We start from the raw sequence: 11,303 nt of genomic DNA, 5'->3' as shown, positions 1-11,303 counted from the left end.
ACATAAGGCATATTTAGACAGCCAAGCCTGAATTTGCGTTAATGAACACTATTAATAATCTTATATATGCCTTATAGGTGCATGAGGTGTAACTCTAATAGAACTGTGCTGTTAATCAGTTATATAAGTTGTTGAAGGGTCAAGGACCAATGATATTGATTTTGGAGGCGACCCTGACGATGCAACTGGTTGTGGTTACACAGCGCAGACGTATTAAGTAGGTAGTTGTTATAACTATAGCAAACTTAATTTCTGCTTGTAGTAGGTAAACATAGAAATATTAGATTGGGTCAGTTTAATAAACATGGAGGTCGTAAACTTGACGGTTAATATCCCAGGTCGTACAAAATATAGATTTCGTTTTCCTTACCTGGAATATGACGGCGCATTTACATTAGTCGGTTAGACCGTATTCGGTCACTGTAACCGGTAATTCGGTTTCTGTTAAACCGAATGCGCCATTAGGCATGAAAACATAGCATAGCAAGTACCTTGCAACTAAAAAAGCCATCTGTTAACACAACACGTATATTTATATGCAGTGTGCACCTATGTAGTACATATCCATAGATGAAGTATCAAGCATAATCAATAATTATTATGGATGCATAAACGCGACTTGAGCGCCGCGTGCACGCCGCGGGCTTGCTGCACATACGTCACACGGCGGCAAAACGCGACGCTCACGCAGCTCGCTCGCTACTCACAGGGCCAAGGATCGCACACGCCTTATGTGGGGTCAGTCTCATATAAAGACGTATGGGAAAATCTTTATTGGGCGTCGACGATTTTTCTCCATACTATAGTAAAACGATAAGAACTTTATTTTCAGTTTATTATATACTGTATTACTTTTGCCACATTTTCTATAGTTTACACAGATGATTGAAAAATGCATTTTCAAGAGTACATTTATTCTAATAACAAAGCATCATCTATAAAATCTTTTTCACATATGAAACGTCATCTCACTAACCAATTAATAAATCAACAAATTAGAACCAGTAACATAATAATATGACTGCAACCGTCAGGAACAGAAGACCATAAATAGAAAGAGAAAATGCAACTTATTTTTAATACAATTATAATAGTCTAATAAACAACAATTTGATTATTTTGTAAACATTTCGATTAAATGCAATTGGGTAAATAAATTATGTAACTAATGTACATTCAACTAATCTCTAGTTGTTATGCCCAATACAAAATACTTCAAATCATGTTTGAGGAAGGTACCTATTTTTTTAACTAATACACTAACATTAAAGCATTCAGGATGATATTTGAATATTTCCTTTATATATTATAGTGAAGATTTCAAACAGTTTACATTGAATATATTGTTTGACTCTAATAACTGATTTATCGGGGCATTGGTGGCATGTTCGGCATGGGGCCTGACATAGCTGTGTTGGTTCCTAGCAAGACCTGAAACAAAAAAAAAAATTTAAAAATTATCTCAAAGATGATAACTCCACAGTTTAAATAAGCTTAGAATAAAACATACCTGTTTCTGTTGTGACTTCTCCATTTCAGCCATTTGAGCTCGCTCAACTTCAAATATGACTGGAGCAAACAAGATTACAGACGAGCTGGCTATTACCCACATTACTGAGCGAGACAATCCATACAGAGATTTAACTCCTGACCTGAAAAATCAAACAATTCCATTTATGAAAAGAATAAAAAGATAGTTATAAGCCTCTATCTATAATTAACTTTCCTATGCAATAAACTGGTTGTTCACAGTCAACTTGTTCCATTAATTAGTAGATATACTAGTAACACTACCATGTAACTAAGTAACTATACCAAGAATTTACACAATTAGAAATCATTGGTCCAGCAATAACATAACAGAACATGGAAAATTATATACTTGTAACCACTAGCGACTGGTCTATACAAAAATATTATGATATGAGTGGCTCGTCCATGGGCTAGGGTTTTAATTTTGATCAAACCAGTAGTCCCAGAGCAAACAAACAAACAAATACTTCAGCTTAATTATTGTTAAGTAAATATAGATTAAGGCTTATGATATGTTAAATTTACATCATTTGTAGTAAATAAATAGTAAATTAATGGTTCTTACACTGTGTTTGTAGTGACCGTGTAGGTGCAGCTTCGAACACACTCCGGGAACATTTCAGTCAGGCCCCATAACCTCTCTGATAAGGTTTCGTCAGGTTCCTTGAATAACAAATAATATTGTTAATATTTTATAAAATGATGAAAAAATCACATTTTGACAGTACTTTAATAGCACATTAATTAATAGTTTCATTCTAAAACAATTAAACTCACATCGTCATATTCTTTCAGTGGTCCAGCTAAATGTCCTCCGGCAGGTCCACCGATCGGTGTGCCAGCGCTGGGTGACGATCCTAGCTGTAAACAAATTCACATTTAAAATAGATCACACGTTTCCTACTTTTCGTTATCAGTTATTGGTACATACTGAGGGGGTTATGAAAAATTCATCGGGCCTGCGCTCTGGACTATCATCTTTGCTCGCACTCAAAGACTCCATTCCGCTGTCACTTTGTTCCTGATCATCGGTTAATTCCATAAGCATTCTATCCGCACAATTCTTACGTATTTAAACTTTTTATGCCGATTCCCTAAAGGATTCAAGTTTCAATTTGGACTAAGGCCCTAAAAACTCCGTAACATACACTGTCCGTGCTCAAAAGCAAAAGACAAAGTTGTAACATGCAAGTGTTGCCAGGAGGAATTTACATCAGAGAAAATATTGTATTTTATATTCAGTTAAAATTTTACATGTTTGGTAACCGTATTTCATTATTATGAATGTTACTCCGATAATTTGTATCCCACACCTCACATCGTAGTTATTTATAAATAATATAAATGACTAAATTCCAGCCATCTACAGTGCAAATGCGAATTAACGATTTGGCCTATATTAATGTTAGGCTACTGGCTAAGCGGCATGCAATGATGCAAAGTTCCGACAAATCCTTACTAATATTATAAATAGTTGCTATAAATGAATGCTACGCTAACATTGCTTATTCTACTTTATTTAACAGTATATTTATTATAAATATATTATATACTCATTGTATTGTATAAAACGAATAAAAACCACGAGTAGTAAATAAGATTGCTCTTAAATTATCTACTGATAGGTAATATATTTACGTGATGGCCCGCGTGTCCTGGGTGGCCTGGGTGGCCCGGATGGCCTGCGTGGCCCGGGTGGCCCGGTTGGCCCGGGTGACCGTAGTGCCCGTGGTATTCAGGCAAGCAGTCATTTGGATTACTGCAAGTACAAGGAGATTCTGCAGGCATTTCTTAAAGTCAGTCAAAGTAATACAAAGAATTGCAACAGATTCACACTGATATTAATAAATTATTACAGGTATTTTTTTAATTTTACTTCTGTCATTGCTACGAAAAAAATATTCGAAATTTAAAAAATTAATTGACAAAAAGGCATGTTTTGGTATTTGTGACAGTTATAAAATAGTTTGGATTTAATTTTCTAATGAAAATATACTGTGAATCAGCTGATGCGGCGCGCGACCGGTTTACGGAATTTGTGACTAATAAAAGTAGCCTAAGTTACTCCTTAGTACATCAGTTAGCTACCTGCCAATAAAAGTCCCGTCAACATTGGACCAGCCATTTCAGAGATTAGCGAGAATAATTATTTAAGCCTAGCCCAGCCTAGTTTGAGTCACTTACGATCTGTATCTACGTATCTGTAAAATGTACTTGTACATTTACTTGTACTGTACTTGTACTGTATCTGTAAAATGTACTTGTACATTTTTTGTTGACTACAATAGTTTTATAAATCGACTAATGTTTTACGTTAATAATTTCGTGTTGTCTGTGGCTAGCGAAATCAATAATTGTATGAACCAAAGTTGACAATCAATTGAACTGACATTGACAGCAGTCTTTTTCTGGAACCTGCCATATTTCGTGCAAATAATTAAAATTTAATTTTAATAGTTTATTCTTCATCCTGTAATTTATGCTTTTAGGTTCCTGGTATGCTTTATTTGCGTTATTTTAATAATTAAATATTATTAAAAGTGGATCCAATATATTGGACCCCGTCTATGTTACCTCCATTAAAATTTTACATGCAAAAGTCCTAATTTATGTTAATCAGTGAGTGTGCTGTAGCTGCCAAAATTGGTGAAGTCTGCATATGCACCGTTGAGATCCCTTCAAAGCGTGCTTCGAAGGTATGTATGTATTTCATAATTGTTTATTATTAAAATATTTACAATAAGACAATTTTTGTTAAAAAATCTTGCAATAAGATTGTTTTGATGCAAAGTATTTTTATACTGAGTCTGAGAATCTGAATTACACATAATATTGAATATTATTGAAAAATAAAAGCACTACTTTAAGTCAGTGAGTCGTCTAAGGGGCGAATTTAGTTAGGAAACCTCATGTCAAGACTCATTTCTTGACTGAAAACTCACCACATAAACAAAACTGTTTACAATGTTTATAATTTAGAAATACATAAAAACTATATCTTAAAACATAATTGCATTTTATTTATTTACGATGAACACAATGTTATGGAATTTAGTTATTATTTATTTAGTCTATCTGATTAGCATCGGAGCTTAAATCAGATTGATAGCGTCCATTGATTGACATCTAGGATTATAATATTATTGATTGGCAATAGATTGCAATGATGGAGTAGTGGGAATTTTGTCCTTATTTTAGAAAACATCTGATATTTATATGGTTATTCATCATTGAGATAAAATGTGCAAGCTGATGTTATTGTTATACAATATCATTGTTGATATTCACACTATCATTCATCATTCATCTTAATGCTACATTTTTCCATTCATAAGACAATTCTTTAATGTCTATAAAGCATGTTTCACAACATCTGGTTATGTTACTATTAGCTTAACTAACGCCTAGAGCTACGGACTATCTAGCGGGTTTACCGGGGTTCGGTTCGAAAAGCGGGAGTAGAAACACGGTGGGTTTTAGTCTATAGGAGTCTGACACTCTCTCGCCTCGCCTTGGCGAGGGAAGTCATTGGTTGTTTATCCCATTTAAAAAGACAGTAAACCTTAACATATAGGTTGACCAAATATACTGTTTCATAAGGAATGCTTCAAGTTATCCATCAATTTGACAGAAATATAAAACCTAAAGAACTGAGAAAAGCAAAAAAAATCCTATTGGACTCTTTTTAGAGCTTTGTTTAACCCATAGCGTGTTTGGTCTTGACAAATGTACTGTCTAATGTGCCGACCGTGGTGCATAACACACATGATGGTCAGCTTTATTTATTATAGTAGAGATGTTAAATGCCAGTTACAGCACTAAACTAATATTATCATGAACATATTGTGTTATTTATTCAGGCTAACCACTTACCAGGGTTGCCTACTAAATCAACAACCTGGACAAGTACTTTTAAAACACTGAATTATGGAGTCCATATCTTAGACATAGGGGTTTTCATGAAAATGGCTTACACTCTAAATCCTCCCTCTGCCCCTTCCAATTCCTTATCAACTAGTTAGTAAAAAAACCCTACACTACAAACACATATTGCACACACATCTATGTGACAATGTGATGTGATGTGAAAATATAAAATAACAAACTTCATTCACTATCTCATGTACTTATGTACCTACTTGTGTATATGGATAAATGAATGCTTTGTTTATGGAGTCTTAAACATCTTAGTCTAATTATTACTCTGTTAATTGTACAATTGCATTCAGTTTAGAAACAGTTGAAGTAATCATGTAATCAGTTTGAAGGTTACCTATCCTCTCACATACAACTGTTGGTACTCTATGTTATTTTACACTCAGTGTAGGGTTAAAAAAATCTTATATTAAAATATTACTAGCCGGTAAAATATTTCAAATATTATTCTTGTAATAAAAAATACTATAAAGCAACTAGCTTTAGTTCAAATGACTCACTGGCGGACATAAAATATCTGGCAGACAGATTAATTTATCAAAGGAAAAAATGTAAGCAAAATATGATCTTATCTTTTTAAAAATGCATGTTCAATTTTCAATTATGTTTATCAATACATGTTTTGAAAGGAAATACCTTGTCTCAATTTAGTTTTAAACGTAAAATAATATTTAGGCATTAACTGACAGTTCTCAAAAGTTCTGGATCAAATTTCATTTTCAACATGTCATCACCAGACAAAGGCATGACAGGCAATGTTCACGGGATCTCTGACACCCTTTGTCTTATTTGCACATGTTTCTCATACCTTGTGGTAAACTCATCCCAGAAATATAAATCTGTATCTAAAATTACTCAGTCAGCTGTCACGGTTGAGATTTAATTATAATATGCATTGCCAACCAACAGACGGAAATATTGAGTTTTTAATTTATTCACATTTTTCAAGAAATGTTTGTTCCCTTGCCAAGGAGACATTAAACTGTTTGTTAAATAAATAATCTTTAGAGATAACTAATAGGCGAATATATTCTGTACCTATCTTTCATATATAACAACTCATATCCACTTGCAATCAGTATGCTGTTGGCTGCTGGTTGCTGTTATTTTTATTTAACTCTTTTCACTTTGTCTCTGGATTCCTCCAGCTCATAACTCTTGTGTCATAAACTTCACTTTTATGTAATGTTTTGGCATTCGCGCAAATTACGATTTAAATATAATATAAACATTCATATTCCAAATACCTACCTAACTACCATTATTAAAGTCTTCACCTACTTATATAGCAATAATATTGGTATTTATTTTCGTATTTTATTAGCTGGGTACCCTAGTTTCCAATTAAAATAGCCAATTTATGATTCATCAAATGAAATATAGATGGTTGTTTTGAATGTCTATTTTTGTCCCCGTTTTACGTTCACGCAATCTATTTTGATTTCTTTACACTTTGAACTCGAATAACAAGTTTCAATATGCAGATTTTTATTCATCCATTGTTGAGGGAGTTGATAAACAACTTATAAATAAAAACAACAATAACAATCCTCCCCCTAATCTGTCAATTTCATTCAAGTGATCAAGTGTGACATCTGACGTCACGACTGGTGTCGTCAGAACGCCGTTGCACTGGTATAACTGCACTTGTGTGACTTCCCATGTATTTAAGTCTGATATGATTAGTGCAACACTTCCTTATTTAGCACGCAAATAGCTTTTGTTTACATTTAATGTAGTTAGAAAACGGAGTTAGTAGTAACTCCGTTTTCTTACTCAGTCTCTGACTTAGAAATGTCCATGTCCAAGTAGACGTACGGTGTCGAGTTTAGATCGTGTTTAGAATTTAATTCGAGGGCTCCGAAGTCGATTTTAATCGTGCAATACATATTGATTAATGTTTATCTGTAGGAAGTTTACTTCAAGGAATGACCTTAGTTTTAGTGCGATGTTAATAAGCGATTACCAATTAGTTGAGTAGATTGGCTCGAAATAGCGCTGCAAATCTTTACCAATTTAGGTACGTGGCCTGAAACGAATTGTAAGAGCACTTAGAAAAGTATACATTCCGTAAATAAATCTGAGTAAACGAATGAATAATACATAATGGAGGGGAAGCTCTTCAAATAAATCTAATAAGTACGTACTCCAACTTCTACGTAGTTGAAATAAAATTACAGAATTCAGAGCACTTACCACGATCTGTCATTTTAGTTGGACAAAAATACCATAGGATCGATGATCTCTTATCTCAGATATGCTGAACACAAAGTAAAGTCTGTTTTTTAATTACATACTTATCCGTACCATAATTTATCATTGTGACCAGCTATGGTTAATATTGCGTGAAATTACGTTCTGATAACAGGCAAGGTGACGTAACAGCACATGATTCAACTATTACAACTACTACCCAGTACTTGGTTAGTCTATCATTCTGTTATCGCATGATGGAACTTTCTCTAGTACGAGTAGTAATAGAGGTTGTCAAAGGTCCGTTAAACAGATGTTTACTGAACGCGTGATATCGATCTTGGGTCATTCTAGTGTGCTCAGGCTTATCTAACTCGTGTGTCTGGTTTTTAGCAGTTAATTCTTGACCATTTTCGGTATTGAATTAAAGTGGATGATTTGCTAAAGACTTGAGTTCGGATTGGTTGAGAGGGGTCAAGTGAATAGTTGAATCTGAATCATGTTGTTGTAAGGCCAATTCGGCTAATATCGCTTGATGATGAATCGCATGAAGGCAGATTCTGTTTAGTATTTCTAGTCACGTGATACTGTAACATTTCAATAGTATCGCAATGTGTTTATATGCAACGGCTGACAAGTAAACAACTAATCATATCCGCCCAGGCCTTATGGGAAGACAATGTGCAAGTGGATTGATATTTCCCTCGGTCTCACACTCGTGGCTCGACGCCAAAGAGTTGCATTCCTGGGACAGTTTACTCTGTATGGCCGGTTCGGATGATTGTGATGATTCATTCACTGGACACAATTTAGTACGGGATCAATCGGCAGCGGTTTCAGAAATATTGTTGATTGACTTCCATTCATCGATTTCTGGAACAGTTCATTGAAGGTAACTTCAGCTCAAATAGCGCTTGTCTTCACTAAGAAAGACTTAAATATTAGTATTTTTTTTCAGAATTTGATCTTGTACATATCTCTAATTTGTAAAACAAAACAAAGGTTCTCTTAGTATACCATTACAGTCGCAACTGTTGTTAATGCGTTCATAAAAATGCCCATTTGCCTGGTTGTCTATCTGATATAAAATCACATAATATTATTCTACTACAAAATTTTGTTTTCATATAATATAAACATAAACTTTAAACAAATAAACGTCATCAGGCATTCATTAACGATGAGCTGAAAAGATATCGAATTCGGAACAGATTTAAAAGATTTCACGTGATCAACAGACATGATACGGGCTTAAAATATGCAGCAAATTATCAGTATTATCTAATTAGTATGGATAGAATTTCGTTGCCGAAAACCTGTGTGTACATTTTTTATCAGGTGGTCTTAAGTCTCACGAAGTTACCATATAAAATAAAAATATATTTTAACGCAATCTTCAGCTTTGTAGGTAGAGGAGCTTATAAAAAAAAGAGGTTTGTAATTGCAAAGCCTGATTATGTTCGATTGTAATTAACACATGGATTGCCTGACATTGAGTGAGATGTAACTATGGAGGAAAATATGTTTGCACTTGACTCTTGCATCATCCATTTATCTTCATTGGGTCGGTACAAACAATCACTTTGAGTAAATGAGTACCGACCACTTTTCTGGGAATCAACTATATTGTTAATTATTATTTTATTGCAACCTCCGTAGAGGACAGTGAAAAAACTAACCTTTTAAGTCGTATGAAGACAACATTAATTTCGATGTTCACAATAATTGTGAACATCGAAATTAATGTTGCATTGAAGGTCACTGGAAGGAACAGTGTGTTTTAGGTGAATGGTGCAGTTCTTCATTTTATTGGAAATTGATAACAAACGTTTTGCGCAGAATACACAATAGTATAACTTGTTGGTAGAGAAACAAAGAGCGATTATTTTAAACCAACACAAGTGAAGGGTTTTCCCCTACCATTGATAGTTTGACTGGAAATGGTTAAAAGTTTTATGATTCATATTTATCATACTATCAGAGTGCCAATTCAATTCAATCACTACCTACTATAGACTGTTATGATGATAACCTCTTGGCTTACGTAATCTACACGATTGTTTCATAATTAAATTTGGTATACGTTGATATAATTATAAGTAAAAATAAAAGAAGTAGTTATTTATTTTATTACAAAACTGAAGAATTTGCATTTTATGCGAGAACGATAATCCCTTGGATCGTGAGATAGGCACGTTCGAATGTTTAAAGATTCGCAACGAACTAATAGTGGAATTTGTAATATTCGTAATTTATGATACTATTCTTGAAGAAAATTGTGCACTTTATCTAGGTGTAATGACTTAATAACATCATACTAACAAACGTGGCTTGATAAAAACAAAACAGAACAACTTAGTTGCAAATAAATTGGAAATCAATAATAAATAATCAAATACATACGTCACTCACACACAAGGCAAGATATGAGAACAAACAAGTCCATGTTGTCTAACAAGTGTATTGTATTGTACTGTTCCACTTAATGATTGTTAGCGAAACTTATCGAATATGTTGATTCAAGATAACTTGCACTATTTAGAGATGTTTAGGTGATTCGGTCAATGACATCGTTATTATTGGCCGTAATTTATTATACATGCTGTTGTTTTCAGCGCCGATGAATTCTTGAACGAATTACAAACGTTCTTTTAGACAGCGTACACGAGTGAATTTACTCTATTTTGACGTTATCAGGCCAAACGAAAAATACGTTTTAGTGTCACACGAATGTCTTGATTTATACTCGAATGTGTGTTAACATAATTAAACATTATTCTGTTCGTATAACAAATTCATAGAATACGAAATAATTACGTAGTAATGAAAATGAAACCCTATTAGTAATGTTTGGGGGTTACCTAACTCGGCTCTTTGTAAAAACTTGCTGCATATCACAAAGGAGTTGCTAACTAAGAAAGAAGTTTCGTAATTTACAAAGCTTCGTTTTCATAAACAAAAATTGTAAGGTTTTACTTGAGTTTTTTTATTGTATCGTAGTAAGTTGTTTGTATAGAAAAGTTAATAAGAAATTACTCTTTAGTGTATTTTTTTCCGTGTTGTGTTTGTTCGTTCGAATTTAAACATTATATTGATTTAAGACGTGTCCTTGCCAGTGCCCCGGTACTGCAGAATATTTATTATTTTTATGCATTATGTAAAAAAGACGGACGTGGCGTAAATACTAATCTCTTGGAATTTCCCGCTATATCTTATATCGCCATATTTATATGTTTATTTCGAATTAATACACATACACACGTATGGGTGAATTTTAATGCCTTAGGCATTGTTCAACAATTGACCTTTTATTTAGGTGATACAGAGATGAGAGTGGCATCAGGCATGTGACAAGAAGTAAATTTACTAATAGCGTTACTTTAAAAGCATTATTTTATTATTTTTGGGGTACTTGTTATTTGAGTATAAGTTATATTTGATTATGTTATCGAAATGTGATAACTTTTTTCAGCGATAAGTGAAAAGAGAGACATCGTTGTTTTTTTGAGGAATTATGGACTTAAGTACGATATTTTTTTCAACTGCTATAACCAATAATGATGACGCGACAAAAACACTGTTAATTAATGGAACTAGGGCCAGTTGTCTGACCTAAGCAACCTTTCAATTTCTACTTTCTG

At 33.6% G+C, this 11,303-nt stretch overlaps 2 protein-coding genes across 4 annotated transcripts in view; one reads left to right on the top strand and one right to left on the bottom strand.

Moving 5' to 3' along the window:
* Positions 1-820: 820 nt before the first annotated feature.
* LOC118269313 (mitochondrial import receptor subunit TOM22 homolog) lies at positions 821-3,424 on the bottom strand. Of its 2 annotated transcripts, none has more exons than XM_050701812.1 (5): positions 3,172-3,424; positions 2,311-2,394; positions 2,099-2,196; positions 1,511-1,652; positions 821-1,431 (listed from the first exon to the last, which is right to left on the bottom strand). In XM_050701812.1, exons 1-5 carry the CDS (start codon positions 3,319-3,321, stop codon positions 1,366-1,368), a joined length of 540 nt encoding a protein of 179 aa, XP_050557769.1. In that variant the 5' UTR covers positions 3,322-3,424; the 3' UTR covers positions 821-1,365. The 2 variants fall into 2 exon arrangements, with proteins under 2 accessions (XP_050557769.1, XP_050557780.1); XM_050701823.1 differs by lacking the exon at positions 3,172-3,424 and adding an exon at positions 2,465-2,717.
* Positions 3,425-3,918: 494 nt separating this feature from the next.
* The window catches only part of LOC118281785 (inositol hexakisphosphate kinase 2), a 47,635-nt gene continuing 40,250 nt past the window's right edge, over positions 3,919-11,303 (top strand). Inside the window, exons 1-2 of one of the 2 annotated variants that reach the window (XM_035602504.2) lie at positions 3,938-4,029; positions 4,154-4,229. In XM_035602504.2, coding sequence (XP_035458397.2) covers positions 4,013-4,029; positions 4,154-4,229 — 93 coding nt within the window. In that variant the 5' untranslated portion in view covers positions 3,938-4,012. Of the gene's footprint in view, positions 4,234-11,303 lie in introns of both variants that reach the window. The other variant, XM_035602506.2, reaches the window with a different exon arrangement.

Source organism: Spodoptera frugiperda, chromosome 2, assembly GCF_023101765.2.
Source record: "Spodoptera frugiperda isolate SF20-4 chromosome 2, AGI-APGP_CSIRO_Sfru_2.0, whole genome shotgun sequence".
Classification (NCBI taxonomy): Eukaryota; Metazoa; Arthropoda; class Insecta; order Lepidoptera; family Noctuidae; genus Spodoptera; species Spodoptera frugiperda.
The sequence above is the reverse complement of the archived record's forward strand: the minus strand, read 5'-3'. Positions and strand labels throughout refer to the sequence as shown.